General features: G+C 44.1%; 2 protein-coding genes across 2 annotated transcripts in view; one reads left to right on the top strand and one right to left on the bottom strand.

Moving 5' to 3' along the window:
- Positions 1–9,664, bottom strand: part of PIP5K1A (phosphatidylinositol-4-phosphate 5-kinase type 1 alpha) — a 34,246-nt gene extending 24,582 nt beyond the window's left edge. Inside the window, exon 1 of the mRNA XM_012549745.3 lies at positions 9,200–9,664. Within this exon, the coding sequence (XP_012405199.1) occupies positions 9,200–9,269 (70 nt within the window). The 5' untranslated portion in view covers positions 9,270–9,664. The remainder of the gene's footprint in view (positions 1–9,199) is intronic.
- Positions 9,665–13,688: 4,024 nt separating this feature from the next.
- VPS72 (vacuolar protein sorting 72 homolog) lies at positions 13,689–21,284 on the top strand. Its single transcript, XM_023503534.2, has 6 exons — positions 13,689–13,976; positions 18,817–18,969; positions 19,159–19,273; positions 19,992–20,168; positions 20,400–20,544; positions 20,710–21,284. The coding sequence occupies exons 1-6, from the start codon at positions 13,860–13,862 to the stop codon at positions 21,095–21,097; spliced, it is 1,095 nt and encodes a 364-aa protein (XP_023359302.1). The 5' UTR covers positions 13,689–13,859; the 3' UTR covers positions 21,098–21,284.
- The last annotated feature ends 52 nt before the right edge of the window (positions 21,285–21,336 follow it).

The raw sequence follows: 21,336 nt of genomic DNA, 5'->3' as shown, positions 1-21,336 counted from the left end.
ATATAAAGAAATTGAAGCCCAAAAATATTTTGGTGTCTTAGCCAAGATCTCATAATTAGTCAATAACAAAACCAGGAACCCAATCTATTAATTACATAGTCTAATATTTTTCATTGCTTTATGCTGCCTTTCCAACTCTCTACCCCTTCTGTGGGGTAAAGTAGGTTGTAAACAGAAGAGGAAGATGCTTCAACTGCGTTACTCTAGCAGAATGTTGGGGTTTAAAAAAGACAAAAACTGTAACAAATATGCTGATGATATATTTTGATCACTTCGAGATACTTGCTCCTAAGTGTTCAAGGAGATCAGTTTCTGCAAAAGAACAATAAAGTTCTCTTCTCTCAGCTCTTTTCAGTGAAATCAACAACCAATAACCTGTATCTTCTGTATGACAGCTGACAATTTCTTTATCTGAAAGGAATGAAAATCAGGTAAATGTCCCCCCTCCTCCTTCACCAGTTAAAATGATCAACTATTTTTGCAATTATGCAAGAAAGAGCCCTTTTTCTGAGAGGAGGGGAACTCATAGTTTATGGTCCTCTTCTGTACCCGGGGACACAGTTTCTCATTTTCATAGATCATTAAGTTTCTCTAGAAATGAGGAAATGGCTTGATGCTGGCAACCTAAGGAGAGTAAAATTCTGAAGTGTCACAAATACAGGGGGGGAAAGAACTTTTGCCTTTATAATGGGAATCATCAACAAATTTTTAAAAATAGAAATAGTTCCTTCCTCTGAGATTGCAGATTTCTGCTTGGGTACCTAATGTTTTCATTGCTTGCTGCAGCAAAAAGCATAATGCTTTAGACTCTTTTGCATACATCAAGAAACATTTCTGCTGAGTAGAGCATGATTTCCAATCTTCTTCCCCATATAATAAATGGAACAACAGTGTATTTTAATCAAAAAAACCTTTTTACTGTTTTACCAACACAGTCTTATTTTTGTGGAGGAGCCACAATAGAGAGAACTCTTAAATACCAGGATATTTCTAGATCATTAAAATTGTCTGAGTGAAGTATAAAACTTTGGTACCATTTCCTAGTTACAGAGCATTGTGTAGACGAATTATCAGCAAGTCAACTAATCATATATTTGTAAGTCAATTTACAAAATGGAGAGGGAAGACATCCTCCCTAGCTAGACAGAGGTTGGCAAACTATAGCTCAAGGGCCAAATTTAGCTGACTTTTTCGCATGGTCTATGAGCTATGAATGATTTTTACATTTTTAAATGAGCTAGAATGCTTGGATGATTCAACCCCTGGACCACTGGATTCATTGCCAAATTAGTTAAGAGACAAATTTTCTTGTTAACAAAACCACCAAAGCCTTTCTAAGCAATGGGGAGCAGGGGAAATTAGATAGCCAGGAGATGTAGGGCAGAGAAATGAGCTGTAGGAACAATAAAAGAATAATGCTACAAAGACTCCAGGGTAAACAGAAGAGAGGCACTGGGCAGATAGGAGATAGAGGAGTTGGAAATAGTAGTTCGCATTGTATTAGAGAATTATAAGCAAAGATATTTCTATATTAGGAATATTTCCTTAAGATGCATGATAGAAGAGAGAAGAATAGAGAAAATATGCTTACAAAACCCTTCATTCATAGCCCTTTCAGAGGAGGACTCTGTTCCATCTCATTTCAAGGAATCTGAGATGGTTATGGGGAAGGGGTGCTGGCTGCTAGTTATTGTGGGGAGCTCATGCCTCAATAAGCACAGATATGCATCAGATCTACCTCTCTTACGGGTGGCCCCACAGCACAGAAAGTGGAAACCTAGATGAGAAAAAACACAAAGATATCATAAACTAAGAAGTTCTATTTGCTTATAGTAGAATGAACATGTGTCTAAAAGCCTAAACTAAGAATAGGAAAATAGATTAAGTCCCATGGACCATTTTCAGACATGGAGTAACTTTTGGTAAAAAAAAAAAAATGTGCCATTTTCAATAACACATATCAAAGAAAAGCTTTAGCAGAAGAATTCTATGAGCAGAACCAATACTCTCACCCCAAACCAAGAATCACATTTTTCTCTTGAGAAATTTTAGATAGAAACTTCCTATTTTAAATACCATTCTTCCACCACTCATTCTCCTCAAGGTCATCACTGTTCTGTTACATAGCACACATGCTTATGTTGCTTTCTATTAAACGGAACACCTATAAACCTGCCGTACTGCTGCTCCAAAACTGGTACAAGTAGGAGAAAAAAAAACAAAAAACCAGAAAATGTCCAAGGTGCTACTGACATTCTTGAGCTCCAAAGACGTCCAACATTACAACATGATTCCCACATACTCAACACCCTGATTTTGATGCCAGCTAAAGTGATTGATAAATCTATCTCAAAACATCATACAAGTGTTGCTGCAAGAGTATATCACACACACACATAGCTTCACAGTCAACAGGATGACATTGATACTTTCCTATCAAAATAGGGATAAACAAGTCTATCTATCACTTAATATATTTCCTGAATTTTAAGATTTAGACTAAATGTTTCAATACAAATATCACAGGATTGTTAAATGTTACTAATGTAACCTCAGAAAATAGCTGTGATTAAGTCCCAAACTGATCCTATTCTATTCTCTCTCTAAAACATAAAACTGTATTTTCTAATCACAGCAGTTTTAAAAAGTCATTTCTTTAGTCCTAGTTTTAAGGAAGACCTAAATTTTAGTTCCTGACCCCACCCAGAACTGTTTGTGGAGCAACAGACTGCTTTTCACAGAAAAGGAATGGTTTCAAGTCACTCGACAAAATGTGTACTTGTGTAGCACCACAGTCATAACTCTATGTAAATGCATCTACTGTTGCTGAGCTCCTGAAAATTCAGATTCAGTTTGGGGGTCAAGAAAGAAAGACATTTGGAAAACAAGACGCTCAAAAGTAATATCAAATTGTACATATATAATCTACATCAAATTGCTTGGTCTCTTGGGAAGGGAGAAAAAAAATGTGAAACTCAAATCTTAAAAAGTGAATGTTGAAAACTCTTTACATGTAATTGGGATAAATAAAATACTAAGTAAAAAAAGATAATTATTAAAAGATATGATAAATGCAAATTTGAGAGGGGGACAAAAGGAACTGGATCTCAAAAGAAGAAATGATTAAAACAAAGATGGTTTTAAGGGCAATAGATAGCTCTGCAATGAGGGTTATTTTAATGTGTAGAGCGAAACAGAGCTGGCCTTAATACTGGAGCCTCTCCCTGTGTTTTCAGGGCAGAAGCATTTCCGTAGGAGATGAAATGACATCATCTACCAGCAGAGAAACTAAGGGCTTGTGTGTAGTTAACTTCAGAATTTGCAGTATATATATAACTTTGGGAAGCTGTAAGCTAGACAGATATGCATTCCTCAAACTACTGAATCTGCAGGCTATTTCCCAGACTGTTCACAGAAGAAGCTGCCTCAAAGAATTATAGAACAATTTAAATCTGGTTTCAAATGTGCCAATGATTTCTGCACAGGTCAGCTAGAAATAAAAGAATTGAACAGCTAATTACCATGATCTCTCACCTGACATGGTAGAGCCCTTTAAAACAAATCAGCCAAACAACCAAGAAAGTCTTTTGTTTACTGGACAAGTTCTCTGGAGAAATAGTTCTGTTCCAGTTATTTGCAGTCTGGGTACTCATTCTCTTTACTCTACCAGAGGTGGGAGGCACAATATGTTCTTTGGCTCAAAAAAACCCCTCACAACTCTATCTTAAATGCCATCCGCCTCTTGAGAAGTGTAGCTGAGCTGTGCTCAAAGTGTTGAGAAAAGACACCCCCCCTCACCCCTACATTCAATAATGACTGATCAGGAATATATAGATAAAAATTAACTCAAAGGAAATTTTCTTTTTCCTAAAAATGTATGGCTGGCTGGGGGTGGCATTTAAAGGAATAGGATGTTCCTAGAGAACAAATCTATTAGCCAAATTAGTCGGGTAATTCTGGGGTCATCTTGGTTGATAGAGGGGAGTTAAACATCTGTGTGTATTGGGGGAGGAGGGAGTGGACTAAAAACCAGTCTGACAAACCCAGCAGGCATATTCTCCTCTAACAACTCCACCAATAACTAACTACCTGACCTTAAGCAACTCACTTCTCTGGACACAGTTCCCTAACTTTAGTCTAGCTCTCTTGTCTCTTTTCTAGCTCTATATCTATTACTCTTTCTGCAGGAGAGAATTAAGATTCTCAGCTGTAACAAGTATTTGTTCTCCATGGCACCAAACTCTGCCCAAGATTTGTAACAAACTCTCATCCCTCCCATAAGTCTGTTAAGTGGTTCCTGGCCAATAGACATTTAATATTTCTAGTCCATTGCTCCTTCCAATCACCATTCCCAACCACAGTTCCAACTACCTTGGGGAAATTATCAATGTAAGATTGTAATATATGCATCCTCAGCATCGAGCAAAGTGCCTCATATGCTTAGTGTTTATCGAGGTAAAGCCTCATTTTTTTTTAGAATGTCGGAACAACTGTCCCAAGTATGTCCTATAATTCAAGATAGCCCAGAATAGGACAAAAAGGTTAACTAAATTTGTCGTTATTCTATCATCAGATTCCTATAATATAGGATTCTAGTTTTTACTACGTATAATATGTTATCAATAAAAATGTTGAGAATTAACGGCTTTATTTGCCACTCTATTTGAGAAAGCAAAAATACCTAATTATTAAGTTTGTTTCATGAAACTCCACGCTATTTTATATACCCATCTTTTCTAATACTTTAACCCTCATTCCCGACCTGGTGCCTACTTATTTAGATTGCATATTCACTTAGTAGGCAGGCCAGGCAACAAAACAAGCTATCAGTAACATGGGATTTCCCAGAACCTGACAATCTTTTCAACCGAAGCTTCCTTATGATCACCAAAGACAATAAGAGATCCATGAATAAAATGTCTATATGTAAAATATTTTACATAACATCATATCTGCTGGTTTATAGGAGAGATGAATCTTGAAGCAGTGTTTAAAAGTGGGAGGAACAGAAATATAAACTGCAAGATGAAATGAACAAAACAAGATCAACACCCGGAAAGAGGAAATTAAACCCACTTTTTTTGATGGAAAAGGGTGGGGATGTGGGATGCAGGACAGAAAACAGACTCAGTAAGAGGTTCCTTTCTGGAGGAAATAGAATCGGGTCAAACCCTTTCTCAGAAGCTGAGTAGTTAAAAACTGGACTTAGAGCACAGCAGAATGGAGATTCTCACTCCCAAGCTATCATAAAGCACCTGAAACACCCCAGTTGAGTGAGAGAATAAAAGGAGAAAGAGAGAGTGGGGACTTTGGTAACTTGGGAGCTTAGTATCAAAAGGGATATTCTGACACCTTCCAAGAAAGCACCTGGCAGGTTTACCAGAGAAAATAACCCCTTCCCTGCCTTGATCTATTATCATCTATTGTTCACCTTCAAAGGCTTTCCATTATGCTCCTCAAAAATTAGGTTTTTAAGGATTTAGCTGCTTTGTAATGGATAGACAAAGGTATAATCAGCAGTTTTGTAGCAGCTCAAAAAAGTTTACAAAGATCATCACAGGGTCAAAAATAAAAATAAAAAGTATAGCAGGACACACTTCCAGTCAAACCTAGTTCACAAGTAAGTTCCTAATCAATATCAAGCACTGGGTACATGCAGAATTAATTCATTAAACTTGTCAATGAACAAATAATCATAATGTATAAATGGTTAAGTCAGAAGCAATGGAAACCTAACACCAAATCTGCATTTCCTTAACAATCTTAGAGACCCATAGGGAAAAAAAGAAAACAAACTTCCAGCAGGACAATTATAGCCCTCCCTTTAAAAAACAAACAACCAACAACAAACCCTTCTCCCTTCCCCCACCAAATTCCAGAGCCTACAAATTGATACCTAAGTAGAATTAGAGGGAGAATAGAGAAGTAAAGTAGATCTTTAAAAGTAAGTTCATTAGATTAAGTTCTAGGTAATATACATTCACAAATTTAATTTTTCCCCTTAGGTTTCACTAACAAGATGGCTCACTTAAGTCTAAACTCCTTGTAACTTCCAAAGAGGAGAAAGTCTGTCAGGTCAGCCTAGAAATTGCTTATGATTTATGCAGTGAACACAGACAAAAAAAAAAAAATCCTCAACAAGAATGGTTGCACTATGGGGTTATCAGATTACAGCACAGTTTACTGGTTGGGCACTGCTAGAGAGAACAAAGGCATCACAGCCATAGAGGGATGAGTGGGCCTCAATGGGAAAAAGACCCAAACAAAAAAAATGATCCAATGTCATGCACTTTGTTTTTTGGGTTGTTTTTTTTTTGTTGTTGTTTTTTTTAATTGGTGGTTAGAAAGAGAGAAAACTGGGTGGAATCAAGAACACAGTGGTAAAACTACCTCCACTTAGTATTCCTGATATGCAAAAGAGAATGGTGACAATTTCAGACACATATGTTGTTATGACTGTTTAGAAAGCATTGCTCACCAAGTGAGACTGCTGTTCTGGCCCATCAGCAATCAGAAAGAGTTACAGTTCATGGGTATCTAAGAAATCAAATGCATTTCCACAGGAGTTAGACTTCATCATTCTATGTTTATTTCAGGTGATCTAATTCCACTAACCTCCAAATCGAGCAAATAAAAGGAAAGATCTAACCCCTTTCAATAATGGGAGTGGAAGTTCTAGGCTAGGTAGTATATTTTAAGGCTTGGTGGACTGAGAGAAGCTGGAGACAACGACTGGGAAAAAGATGCTGCACATTGTGTGTGACAGATGGCTGCCCTGTCAGCCCTTACACATCACCTTTAATTTTATTAAGATGGTGTCACTGACCCAAATAACAAAGACCGGAAGAAGAAAACCTCCTATACAAACCAAAAAGTTCAAGCAAAATAACAAACTTGTACCACTACTCATTAACAAAATATAAAAATGAACCTGATAGTGACTGATACCAGTCATTGTCTCCCCAAAATCCAAACATGTTAATTACTCCACTAGGAAGAGATGTTAAGCAACTCTTCTAGCTTGTGATTTGCTACACCCTATATTTCAATTTGTTAACTGATCATTAAGGAGTAGCCCAGGCCTGATAGACAAACAATCTAAAAGCAGGCAGGAGACTGAGTTCTGGGGTTTAATAATGACGGAAACCAATCTTCTTTTGAAGACTGGCCCTTCCTGACAGGGATGTCAAAACTTTTGCAAACATCTAGATTGAAGAATAGCTCTACACTTTAGTCTTGTTAGATAAGGCTGCCTGTGGAATTCCAAAATTCTATTGAAATGTTAATTAACACTGTTTAAAGAATGAAGAACATCACGATGGAGAAATGATCAGTTTATTTCAGGGAAAAAGAACACATATCATGTTCCCAGAATGGTATCTCATAAATATTTAGGAAAGCATAAGTTATCTCCTATTTGTGCCAATCTCCTAATTCTCCTGTAGCCTGAGGTACAATTATCTTCTCCAATCACACATAAAATCTCTTTCTTATTAACTTTTTGGCACTAGGACAAGTTTCTGAAAAACATATCCATGGAGGGAAAGACAGCATTAGATTAACATCAAAAGTACCCATACACACTTTGTACATATATAGAGAGATATAAATGCATCATACTACATTTGTGTAAAAGCATGCCTCTTACCTCAAGTTTTCAGACACATTAAAGAAAGAAAAATATTTACGAAAGTAAAAATAGTTTCGTTGCAAGAAATCATATAATTACATAAAATGCTTAAAAAAAGATGTATAATTTTTAAGTGAACGTTTTCATATTTATTAAAACATAAGTGGCAAAATACAAGCCAAATCTAACAAATGACTGACTATCTGTTAACAGGAGAGTTAACAATACATACACATTTCTTTCTTTTTTTTTTTTAACTTCCAGCTGATAGCATTCACAAGACTGACCACAGGACACAAGGTCCACAAGGTTGAGAAGTGTAAACTAATAATATGGAGAAAGGCTAGAATGAGGTTTCTGTGGAGCAGGAAAAGAGGTGTGAGAAAGGAGGGGAAAATATCATTAAGTGACAAACAGATGTTTCCTCCTCACTGTTAAACCTATCCGTCTGGTCAATTTGTCCAGAGAAGAGCGTTAATCAAAGTTTCAGAAAACAACCAAACTTCCACAGGTAATTCAGCAGTAACAGATCCCACTTTTCCCCCCTAGCTAATAATGACAAATCTGATTAAACTTTTCTATTTTCCCCGTTCTTACTGAGGGGAGGGGGGGTGACTTCTAGCCAAGAACCGAGCGCAGTCATGTTGCAAGTGCCCCTCCTCAAACTCGGAACGACTCACTAATAAATAAGGCTTCTGACTAGCAGCCGTTCGGCGTATTAAGAGGGAGAGAGCCAGGTCCCAGAAAATCATCTCATCTACTCCGAATAGGAAGAGAAGGGGTGGAAGAGAGGAGGGAGACCAAAGGGTGGGTGGGAATCAGCAGCCGGACATCGCCAGGAACCAGGCCGATCAACGTCCAGCAGCACTCCCGTCTCACGGGAGGTGGCAACAGTGCCCACTTCATACCCTCTTTCCCAAAGCGGGGCCTCCCACCCCAAGTTGTCTAGCTTTCTTATCCTCCCCCAGCCCTTTGCACCATCCCTCTCCGATCCCTGACTCACATCCCCTTCCTCCCCCAACGCCACACTTTCCCTCCCACATACATACACTCTGCTGTTTTTCCTTCTGGGCTCCTCACATCCTGGCTCTGCCCACTCCCGGTCTCCCCCAAGAGCCTGAGACCGGTCCTCAGTGGCCTGGCCCCCTCTGCCCATCCTTGCGCCCCCACGTCCCACCGCTCAATCCTCGGGTCTCATTCCCCAAATTCGACCGCACGCCGGGCCCCGCCTTGGTTCCCCAGATTCTCCTTGGGAGACCCCGCTTTCTGGCCCCCCTCTCCGGCCACTCGAGCCCCACGTCCCCCGCCTCCCCCGCCCAGGAGCCCTTGTTCTTTTGGGGGGGTTCTATAAGCGTCTCTCCTGGACGCCCCCCAAGCGAGTGGCCAGCCGCCAGCCCGCACAAGCGGCCCCCCCTAACTCTGAACTTCCCCAGCCGAGGGTCCCCGCTCGCGGCCCGCTCCCCCGGCTTTGGCACCCCGCCCCCGGCTCCAGCCCCTCTTCTGGTCCTTCCCCCACCCCACCCCCTGCAGGCCCTCCCTCTGGGCCCCCTCCCGGGCTTCCCGCCTCACCTAAATTGGAGGTGCAGCTACTGCTCCCCAACTCCAAGGAGGTCGACGTCGACCCGGAGGACGACGCCATCTTGGCAGCCCCCTCCCCCCACCCCGGCGCCCTCGCTCCGTCTCAGGTCGGGCTTTTCCCCTTTCCGACGTCGAACCTCCCCTGGCAGGCTCCGCAGGTAGCCCGCTTCCCGCCGGCCGGCGCCCCCCTCCTAGAGGGCCTCACTCCGACGCGTCTGGCCGGCTCCGGACCCGGCTCAGGACCGCACCATTCCTCCGGCACAGGGGGGTTTCCCCGCCTCTCTCGCGCGTAGCCACCTTACACCGAAACTGCTTCCCCCCCTCCATCCTGGGAGCTCGTTGGTGTCGCCCGCCCGGCTTTGGCCACGCCCTCGGGCGGAACCACACCTAAAGGGAAAAGGGGGCGTGGGAAGTCTCCGCTGAGCGAATCCCAACCCCTGCCAAAGACTTGTTTATCGTCCAACTCCGCCGTTCCACACGGAGTGTCTAGGAAAATCCGGGTCCCGCGCATGCGCCCGTCCTCCTCCTTCGCCCGCGTTCCAGCCTACATTTTTGGTGGGCGGGCGCAGAAGGTCGGGGAAGCCAATCTGGGCACGTCCCTCGGTCACAGGAGGTCGGCCTCGTACGCCCCAACAAATCCCCGGAGACTCTGGTGGGGGCGGGGAGGAGAAGACTCTGGTGGGGGCGGGGAGGAGAAGACTCTGGTGGGGGCGGGGAGGAGAAGACTCTGGTGGGGGCGGGGAGGAGAAGACTCTGGTGGGGGCGGGGAGGAGAAGGCCGTATGGTGGCCTGAGTGGATCATGTAAGGTGTCCCGCTGCGGAGTGCGCTAGAATTTGGAGCATCCAGTTAGCATGCAGGGCCAGAAAGCCGGCGACGAAGGAAAAAGTACTTGGCAAGAGTATTCCTAGCAAGTCTGGAAACTGGGAGTTCCAAGAGTGCTAACTCGAGGGGTCCCTGTCTATATAAACTTTTCCCACTCAGGACCTCTTTTCCGTGACCTTGGGCACACAGATATGTAAAATAGGCAGACAAATTAAACATTTACTACTAATAAATCGTAATTCGCCACCCCCGTACTCAGTTTGAAGACCCACACTTTAAGGTGGGCTTCACACGGACCCCCTCTCTTGATGTCCATCACGCTCCTCTTTCCACTCGTGTTCTTTCGCTTCACACGCTTTTCTTGGACTCATGAAGCTGTCGTGCTTCTCTCACGAGCTGCTTAACTCATGAGTTGTACACTTCTCTCTGCCCCACCAGTCAAGCCCCTGCCAAATAATGGCTGAACGAGCGCAGTTCGCCATGGTCGGTGTGTCACATCACACAGCATCTGACCGCATCCAAGAGTTATCGTGGTTCTCAGTCAAGAATTCTCGTAGGGTCAAAGAAAAACAGGCAAAAAACAGAGAACCCGCTGGCATTTCCATCCTCTCATCTTTGTATTAGGCCTATTAAGTTCCAAGAAATTTGCCAGAAATACGGTGGAAATGTGGAGAAGGGGAGAGAAATCCTGTCCGAGTGTTCTCAAGATCACTTCTTCCCCATCTCCATTTTCATGTTTCAGTTCTGCAGTTTTCTCTTGGGGGAAGGAGTGTCAGGGGTAGAAAGTTCTAAGCATCCGCCCCAGGCCTATTTGCACCCCATGAACTTTCCTATCTCTGAGGCTTAGAAATTAAGAGCAGCAGGGGTTGCTCTCTGCTGCCATCTACTGCCCCTCTTGTTTTTGTTCGTTTTGGTTTCTCCCCCCACATTGGGTTACTCAGCGCCAGCTGCACAAGAGGGAGAACAGGAAGGGGTAGTCTAATATATTGGAAATGTCACTGAATTAGAGTCAGAACTTGGCTGGACCAGCTGAGTGGCTTTAGGGAAATTATTTAGCCTTTTTGTTCTTGTCCAGTCGTGTCCGATTCTTTTTGGCAAAGATACTGGCGTGTTTTGCCATTTCCTTCTCCCAGTTCCTTTTACAGATGAGGAAACTGAGGCAGACAGGGTTAAGTGACTTGTCAAGGGTCCACCAGCTAGTGTCTGAGGTCAGATTTGAATGGAGGAAGATGAGTCTTCCTGACTCAAGGTCCAGTGTTCTATCTACTGTATCATCCAGCTGCCCATAACCTTTCTAGAGTTCTATGATTTCATCTGTGAAAGGAGAGTTTATAGAATCATATTGTATATGATTCTGTAAACTACTGTGAATGTAGAAGATTTTGAAAATGATTCCTACATTCCTGTAAAATTGTTCTAGAGAAGACAATATCTCTCCAGGGGCTTTAAGATTTTGTTTTGTTCTGTTTGTTTTTTTAATATGCTGAGTCACTTCTACAACCAGCAGTTATGAGAATAAAGTTGAGATTAAATAAAGTTAAAGATATCTCCATGAGTCTGACCAATAGAAAATTCAGTCATATAAAGGAAACCCATCGCCCTAAGAGAGAGTGGGATTTAGATGACAAAGCCTTGCTCCCCTGAAGGCCTCTGTCTTCCAGCTTCATTCTGACCTAAGCAATCTTAGTTTTTTTCTCCATGGAAAAGAATCACAGTAAAGATTAATTATATATTCATAATTAAATAAGAGGGGTTAGGAAATGGGCAAGGACATAATGAGGGATTCCTCCTTCTCAATCTTGACTCATACAGAGGCGGTATGCTGTTCAGCAAGGCAGCCCCCCACCCCCTTCTCTGCAGCAATCTGTTTGAGTCATATCCCTGATCTTCCCTAGCAACATTCCTGGCATAGCACATGAGGACACAAGATGATGTGGCAGGGTGTGGGGGGCAAGGGTAGGGCAGATTGGCTTCTTCAGGAAGTGGGAAAAGGGGGGCTCAATCTCTGTTTCCATTAGAAATGGGGAAATGGCACGGTGCCTCTAAAAACAATCAGAGATAATCCTGTACATATGAGAGAGAGTTTGGCAGTTGATCGATCTCCAAAGCATTTTCCAAACCTTATGACGTTATATAAATGTCAGCTATTATTATCATACACACCCCTCTACTAGAGAAGCCAGATATAATCACCATCTAGTATGCTGGACACTTTAGTGAGTCTGGATTAAGAACAGGTAGAAAAGGGCAGAGGAGAAGTCAGAGATTTAGGAATCCTTTTATCCCCTTTACTATATATTTTTAAATTACAAAACTGAAGCAAATTTACAGAAAAAACATAGCATTAACCTCTAATACCATTACCCCTTATAGGTTGGACTTGATTGCCCACTGGGATATCTTTTCCAGCTCTAAAAACTCTGTGGTTCTGTGAAATTATCTTTTGATCTTTATTAATCTGGGTAAGGGTCAGACTCCATCTCCTACTTCAACTAATTAAAAAGAACCGGCCTTTGTTAGTTAAGGACACTTCTTGATGCGATGTTGTTACTTGAATATTTCAAGTAAACTCACACTCAGGGCAGCTAGGTGGTGCACTGGATAGAGCACCAGCCCTTTAGTCAGGAGGACCTGAGTTAAGTGTCTCAGACACTTAACACTTCCTAACTGTGTGACCCTGGGCAAGTCACTTAACCCCAATTGCCTCAGGGGGGAAAAATAATAAAGAGGTCATAGGCTAACGGTATGTGTGCATATGACATATGCTTTATGTTAATTATTAAACACATTAATCACATTAATTACCATTGCTGTGTTAATTATTAAACATACTAACTATATTAATACATACATATTGTAAACATGTATACACACACATATATAGTTAGGCAAATTGTCCAATCCCAGTCTAAATGTTAGGACTTTTCTTAACTCGAAGCAATCGTGACTGAAGTTTTCATCTAAAAGATTCTCTCTAAAGCCCAAGAGAGGAAAACCGTACAGACCTTGCATGCCCCCCAAGGCTTAAATCAAGCTAACTACTGCAATACCGTGTTATATATATATGCTTTCGTGCATGGACATGACAAGGAAGATTGCGAGGCTTCGGGCGCACTAGCTGGGGGGTGCAGCGCTTCCTCCTTGGGGTAGGCGCTGCATCTTGTTATTGATGAGAGCTAGGACAGGCGCTCTCACGTTCCCGCTTTATACGTGTGCGTCCTTAGCACGTGAGTTGACACGACGCCTCCTTGCTTCGCCCTGGTCCGCACGTCATTTGTCCCGGCTCTGCTGACAAGCTGATCCCGAAGAAGGGTATCCCATTCCCCGCTTCGAAGGCGAAGAAAGCCCCGGGTTCTGGTCTCTCCCTGCGACTAATTGCCAGCGAGGCGGCTGTTTCTGTTCTTCAGAAGGAGATTGGATGACAATCTTCCACCCCTAACGCCAGCACGCAAGGACAGACCGAGCCCGGAGAGGGCTGTCTGGCACGTAGAAGTTTACTGGAAGTGGAGAGCCTGAGGGGGGTGGGGAAGAGGAGTAGGGCGGCCCTAGAGGAAAGGGGGCGGAGCTCTCGAGGCTCCGCGCCAGTAGGCGGGCTTTGCAGAAGGAGGGGCGGGGCTGAGTATCGGGGCGGGGCTGAGTATCGGGGCGGGGCTGAGTATCGGGGCGGAGCCAGCCGCTCCGGAGCGCGCGTCTATCCTCGCCTCGGCACTCGGCTGCTTCTGCCTGTGACGATTTCCCCTTTCCGGCGGCGAAGCTGGGCAGGCGGAAGGCGCCGAGCGCCGAGCGAGCGCGAAGCCGCCAGCGGTGAAGGCTGGGGCCGGAGGAGGGATGAGCTTGGCCGGGGGCCGAGCACCCCGGAAGACCGCAGGGAATCGATTGTCTGGACTCTTGGAGGCAGAGGAAGAAGATGAATTCTACCAGACCACTTACGGGGGGTTCACCGAGGCAAGCGCCGGCCCGGGGAGGGGGCGGGGCCGCGCGTTAGGGTCTGAGAGGGGGGCGGGGGCCGAGCTCCCGGGAAGAGCGCCGGGAGTCGTTGTCTGGACTCTTGGAGGCAGAGGAAGGAGAGGAATTGCACCCGGCCGATCGGGAGGGCTCAGCGAGGCGAGCGCCGGCCCGGGGCGGGGGCGGGGCTGCGCGGTAGGATCTGAGCGTGGGGGTGGGGAGCAGGGGGCGCCCTCCTCTGCCTCCCTCCCCGGGTCCTTTGTGTCTCCGAATCCTCCATCCCGGGCCGGGCCCGAGTTCCAATCCGGCCTCTGACGGTCACCCTCAGTCTCCTCGTCTTTATGGAGTGGGGAGCACGGATGATGACGATGACAACGAGGACAGGAGGAGCACTTAGGGAGCACTTTATAAATACTATTTCATGAAAGCATCTGCCGATCGTACGAATAAAATGAGAATATTCGTAAAGCACTTAATGCTCGAGATCATTGTCATCATCATCATCTGTCCCAGAGGAATCAGTGAATCTTAAAGATTCATATATAACAGATATTATTATAATTACGTGCCGTGCAGAGCGCTCAGCCCTTTACAAAGATTATCTCCTTTGAGTCTCACACAAATCCTATTTATCAGCCCCCTTATACAAATAGAAGCTGAGGCTCCAAGGGAACGATCATTTATGAAACACTTGACAAATAGTCTCTCAAATTATCCCAACAGCTCTATTTGCAGAGGGGAAACTGAGGCACACAGAGGACTTGAGTTCAAATCCAGTCTCACATACTACCGATGTGATGTTGGGCAGAGTCACTTGATCTCTGCCTCAGATTCCTCAACTGTAAAATGGGGATAATAAAAGCACCTTGCTCCCTGGGTTGTTGTGAGTATCAAGTGAGATACTATTTGTAAAGTGCTTACTTATGGTACTACATAAATGCTAGGCTGGCGATTGTTATTATTATGCCAGACTGACTTCATTTCATAGGATCAGAAATTTAGAGCTGGATAGGTCTAATTAAATTTAGAGCTGTTAAGGTCACATAGTCAAACCTTTTCATGTATAAGGAAAATGTGGTCCAGAGAGGTGTGACTTACTCAGGGTTGCATAAGTAGTAAACAGAAATGTCTAGATTTCCGTCCAGGTCATCTGACTTTAAGTTAATTATTATTTGTTTTTTAATAGTGGGGTTTTTTCACCCCCAACTTCATGTAAAGATAATTTTCAGCATTCATTTTTATAAGATTTTGAGTGTCATTCCCCTCCCTGTCCCTCCTCTCTTCCCTTCCCTCCCAAGATGGCAATCAGTTTGATATAGGCTATACATGTACAATCGTATTAAACATATTTCTGCATTAGTCATGTGAAAGTGGAATCAGAACAAAAGGGGAAAACCACAAGAAAGAAAAAAAATGAAAATAATATGATTTGATCTGCATTCAAATTCCATAGTTTTTCTCTGGATGTGGATAGCATTTTCCATCGTAGATCTTTTAGAATTGCCTTTTACCTGTTGCATTGCTGAGAAGAGCTAAGTCTGCTGAAGTTGATCATTGCACAGTGTTGTTGATACTGTGTGCCATGTTCTCCTGGTTCTGCTCATTTCATTCAGCATCAGTTTGTAAGTCTTTCCAGGTTTTTCTGAAATCCAATTCAGTGTCCTTTGTATTCCATATTTGATCTATTCTTTAAAAAAAAAAAAGGGTTATCAAGGGAAGGTTGTAGATACAGTGTTTCCAGATTTCTGCAAAGGATATGATAGAGTTCTTAATGATAGCCTTATGTATAAGATGAAAAGATGGGAGCTTGATGATTGTAGAGTTAAGTGGAATTGTAGGTGGTTGAAGCATTTTATCCAAAAAATGTTTGGTTAATGGATTTTCTGATCTGGGTCTTTGTCCTGTATTTCATGTCTCATCAGAGACATGAATAAAGGCACAGATAGCTTAGTTACTGAATTTGTAAATAATCCTAAACCAGGAGAAAGTTTTGGATGACATATTTAGGGTTCAAAACTTTTGTCCTGTTGATGTATCATAAAGTTTAAAAGACATAATTGTAAATTACATCTCCAGGGTTAAAACTTCAACTTTATAGATACAGAAGGAGAGAGTTCACATGAAACAGCAGTTCATCTAAAACAGATCCAGCAGATTTCAAAGCATCTCAGAATTGGAAGGGGATCTCAGAATCTAACCTATGCTTAAATGAGAATCCCTTTTGCAGTATTCCTGGCTTTTCTGATTGAATGCTTCCAGTGATGAGGAAGCACCTCTCACTATAGCCTAGTTTCTTAAATTGTGGGTCACAGTCCTTTATGAGGTCTTGAAACTGAATGTAGGAGTCATGAAATTATAGTTTATTATTAATAAATATTTGATTTGTATACGTATTTTATATACCTCTATAGCGGGGCTTGCCTAAAAATTTTATGAGTTAAAAGGAATCTTAAGTAGAAAAAATTTAAGAAGCCCTGGCCTATATAGCACATCCCAGTTCTAGGACAACTCTGATTGTCAGAAGGTATTTCTTTATATTTAACATTAGTCTCCTTTTCTGTTTGTTACATTTGTTGCTCCTATTCCTGCCGCGTGGAACCAGTCCATACAAATATTTCTCTTCCACATGAGAGCCTTTTGAGTACTTGAAGGCAGTTCCCACATCTCCCCTTAGTCTTTTGTAGGCTACACATCCTATTTCCTTCAACTGCTTGATGTATAGAGAATCTTTTTCAGTCTTGTTCCCATTCTAATTGTTCTTCTTTGTATGATCTCCAGCTTGTCAGTTATCCTTTTGAAACGTGTGTGATTGATTGAACATGGTACTACATACCTGCTCTGATTAGAGCAGGGGACAAGGGAATTTCCTTTGTTCTATACCCTGCACCTTTTAAGAGAGCATAAAATGTTGGCAGCTTTATTGGGCACCATGTTACACTGTTGACTTAGCCTCAAGCTTATAGAAGCCGCCACATCTTTTTCACATGAGCTATTAGATAACCCATTCCTTCCCCATCTTGTTCTTGTGCAGCTTAATTTTTTTGAGCCTAATTCTTGGGCTTTATCCCAATAGTTATCTGTATTTCATTCACTGAAAACTCAATGTAAATCATCATTGAGACATAGCTGCCAAAAAATTTAATTTGATTTTAGGTGGCATTAAGTCAAGTATCCAGAGAGAGGGAAGTGATAATCTTACCACATTCTGTAGGTGTCAATCTTCATTGGGCGGAGGACATTTAGTTTTGAGCATTGCATTTAAGAGAGATGTTGACAAATGGGAGTAAATCCATAAAAGCACCGTGTGGATAAAAAAGGGCCTGGAAAACATATCTCATGAGTAATAGTGAAAGAATTGGGGATAGTTCAACTTGGAGAATCTTCCTTCAGTCAAGATAGGACTTCAGATATTTACACATCTGTTGTATGGAAGACAGACTAAGTCTGTTGGGTTTAACTAGAGGAAAAAATTAGGAAATTGCAGGAGGCAATTTTAATGCCACAAATAATTTAATGCTATAGTAAGTAAGCAAGATAGTATATGTAAAATATTTTGTAAACCTTTGTGGGAAAGGCCTGTGATTGTGAATTATTATAATTATTATTAGAATATTATATTTCCTCAACCAGACTGTAAAATCCTTGATGGTGTGACTATGGCTTCTTCATCTTATTATCTTGCATATATTGGATGCTTGATAAATGTTTGTTGATTATGAGCATTCAACAAATAATTTTAGGGCCATTGTATACCAGCCCCCTGCAAGGCACTATTAAGTATGGAGAGATAAATAACATGTGCTTTCTTCAGGAGTTTAAAGCTCATTGGTGAAAATTATAGATATGTGTACATACATACACAAATTAACACTAATGCAATGCAGAATGTGCTGAGTACATAAGAGGGAAAAAACCTTTTAGAATTTTAAAGCTGGAAAAGGTCTCCTAAACAATCATGTGCAAACTCATTTTCTAGCTAGAGCTTTGAGAGACTAAGATGGCACTAAGAGGTATAGGAAGGAAAAGGGCTTTAGACTCAAAGCCCTGGCCTTTGGATTTGAAATCCAGTTTTCTTTCCAATGGCAAATAAAACCCAAGAGAGTTTTAATATTTTCAAAACATATTCCTAGTCATAATATTAATTAATTCTTGAAACAACCATATAGGGCAGCAAGGATAAGTATGAGTGTTCCCACTTTATAGAGTAGATAACCAAGATTCTAAGAGATTTAACCTGACCAGAGTCACAAATAATAAGAATCGGAGGTAGTCAGAAGTTATTATTCCTGGAAGCAGGGGTGGGGAACACCAGGTGGAGTCTGTCTGGGTAGCTCTCTTGGCGGAGTTTGGTGGTTGTTTGGGCATTTCAGTCATGTCCACCCTTTCTAAACCATTTGGGGTTTTCTTGGCTCTTTTTTCTCCAGCTCATTTTGACTGATGAGGAAACTGAGGCAGGCAGGGCTTGGTGTTCCATAGCCCAACTTGAACCCTGGGAGAGGAGTCCTGACTCCTGGCCCAGCTGCACCATGGCGCCCCCTAGCTGAGCACAATATAAATAAGAATGATGCTAGCTTCTGTGCTAAGTACTTGGCAGATATTATCACTTTTGATACTCACAAAAACACCATGAGCTAAGTACTGTGACCCTGATTTTACTCATGAGGAAACTGAAGCAGAAGATTGTTCACTGACCCATCCAGGATTATGCAGCCAGTAAGTGTCTGAGGCTGGATTTGAACTCTGGACTTCCTGATGCTAGGCCCTGACGTCAGCCACTGAAGGAGACAAGGGCTGTGGCCCGGACCGCGGCACCAAAGTTCTCCTTTTCTTTCTCCTTTAGGAATCTGGTGATGATGAATACCAGGGGGACCAGTCAGACACAGAGGATGAAGTTGACTCTGATTTTGACATTGACGAGGGGGATGAACCAGCAAGTGATGGGGAAGGAGATGAGCCAAGGAGAAAGCGCCGGGTAGTGACCAAGGCCTACAAGGTGCGGTGAGACCCCGGGCTTGGGGAGGGCCAGCCCCAGCTTTGTCAGACTCTGGAAGCTCCTGCTGTCTTTTAGCAGACTTCTAGGCTTTTCCTATTCCAACCCAACTCCCTCAGGCTCTGGGTTCCCCAGGTTCTTGCTCCTTCTTATTCCCTCAGCCTTTGGTCTCTGATCCCACCCTGCCCCCAGGAACCTATCAAGAGCTTGAGGCCTCGGAAAGTAAGCACCCCAGCTGGCAGCTCCCAGAAGGCCCGCGAGGAGAAGACGCTGCTCCCCTTGGAACTGCAGGATGATGGCCTTGACAGTGAGTATTGGAAAAGAAGAGCATGGCCTTCATGGCGTCGGAATGTCTTAGCGCACCTCACCTCTGGAAGCACCGCCATCTACCCCTGCAGACCAGAACTAGACCCAGAGGATGGGGGAGAACCACGTTGTTGACAACAGATTACAAATAAGGCCAGGGTTTAGCACAGGGACAAGGACTTTTCCTAGGCACAGAGTGAAGAACAGACCCAGTTCCTTCCCTTAGGGAGCCCGTTCCCTAATTTGTGGGTTCAGACTAAAAGATCTGTTCATACATAAACACAATAAATGCAAGTGGGCAGCCACTTTGTGAACTGAATTCAGCAGATGTTTACTTCCAGGCTCTCAGCATGCTTGTGCCCAGAGCTTTGATATTAGCCGTATCACAACAGCTAATACCAGCTGATGAGCTTGCAGTCCTTCTGTAATGTCATGGCCAATCCAGAGGATTAGGGCAGAAAGCAGCCCCAGAGGTGATCTGGCCTGGCTCCTTCTCCTAGCAGATGAGGAAGCGCCCTCTCACGAAACCTAGTGCTTTGCCCGATGTCTCTTGGGCAGGAATTAGCAAAACCGGGGTTTAAGAAGCGATGAAAGGGAAAAGGTGTTGTTGGGGATTTGTGGTTTTGAGGAAGATAGCCCCTAGTCTGTCAGTCTGGGTGGCCTCTTGGAGGGTGGTCCTGAGTTACAAGATTGCCCACTTTCTCACTCAATCTCTCTAGGCCGGAAGTCGATGCGCCAGTCCACAGCGGAGCATACTCGCCAGACATTCCTTCGGGTCCAGGAGCGGCAGGGCCAGTCACGGCGCCGAAAGGGCCCTCACTGTGAGCGACCCCTGACGCAGGAGGAGCTCCTCAGGGAAGCAAAGATCACTGAGGAACTGAACCTGCGTTCCCTTGGTCAGCTGGAGGGCTGGGAGGATGAGAGGTGGAGAATGGGAGAAGGGAGCTAGGAGAACAGAGAAATGAAAGGATGGGGGCAGATGAGGCTGCAGACTGTGCTGGAGGGAGCACACCCATGAGGGCCTGCTGGGGAGGGAGGCTGGCGGGGGAGATTGACAGTGGGGAGGGAGGATTGACAGCACCTGTGCCTGTGGCTCAGTGAGGGCCTGACTTCCCCTTCTCCCCCAGAGAACTATGAGAGACTGGAGGCGGACAAGAAGAAGCAGGTCCACAAGAAGCGCAAATGTCCAGGGCCGGTGATCACCTACCACTCTATGACGGTGCCCCTGCTGACCGAGCCGGGACCCAAGGAGGAGAACGTGGATGTGGAAGGGTAAGTGCCAGAGATTCCTCCCGCCTCGGCCAGTGTCCTGGCTCCCTTTCTCCCTGACATTTTCCATTTCTTTTTGTGTCTCTCCCTCCTCCCCCAAGCTGTGCCAACGGGCCTTTCTTTGTTCCGGTCCCTCCCTCACAGACTTCTTGGCTCCTGTCTCCCCAGGCTCGAGCCGATTCCTGCGGTCCCCACAGCGGCTCCTCACTCTGCGACGGGGCCAGTCATCCCGCCTGCTCGATGCTCTCGTACTTTCATCACCTTCAGCGATGATGCCACATTTGAGGAGTGTTTTCCCAGGGGAAAGCCCCCCAAGATCCCCGTGCGCGAGGTCTGCCCCGTGACCCACCGGCCGGCCCTGTACCGGGATCCCGTCACAGATATTCCCTATGCCACGGCTAGAGCCTTCAAGATCATCCGGGAGGCCTACAAGAAGTACATCACAGCCCACGGACTCCCCCCGGCTGCCTCGGCCCTGGGCCCTGGCCCGCCGCCTCCGGAGCCCCTCCCTGGGCCTGGACCCCGGGCTCTGCGGCAGAAGATCATAATTAAGTGAAAGCACGGCTAGTCCTTAGACCTCCCTTCACTCTGTGCCGCCCGGTCCTTCCCAACCTTGCCTCTGCGCCTTCCCCTGCCCTTACCTCCGTCTCAGATTCCTGATTCCCCCTTTCCTTCTTCCCCTGAGCAACCTGCCCACCTCCCTCTGTATTTTTTAATGTAATAAAAACAGAAAAACTCCTGTCTGGTGAGCCTTGTGTGGAGTGGAGGAAGAGGGACATTTGTGCTACAGGCAGC

The sequence above is a fragment of the Sarcophilus harrisii genome, chromosome 4 (genome assembly GCF_902635505.1).
Source record: "Sarcophilus harrisii chromosome 4, mSarHar1.11, whole genome shotgun sequence".
Taxonomy (NCBI): domain Eukaryota; kingdom Metazoa; phylum Chordata; class Mammalia; order Dasyuromorphia; family Dasyuridae; genus Sarcophilus; species Sarcophilus harrisii.
This window is presented reverse-complemented; position numbering and strand designations above follow the sequence as displayed.

Coding starts and splice junctions, on each gene's coding strand:
- VPS72 (XM_023503534.2), top strand. CDS start 13,860: ATGAGCTTGGCCGGGGGCCGAGCACCCCGGAAGACCGCAGGGAATCGA. Junction 18,970..19,158: donor TAGTGACCAAGGCCTACAAG/GTGCGGTGAGAC, acceptor CCCTGCCCCCAG/GAACCTATCAAGAGCTTGAG. Junction 20,169..20,399: donor ACTGAACCTGCGTTCCCTTG/GTCAGCTGGAGG, acceptor CTTCTCCCCCAG/AGAACTATGAGAGACTGGAG.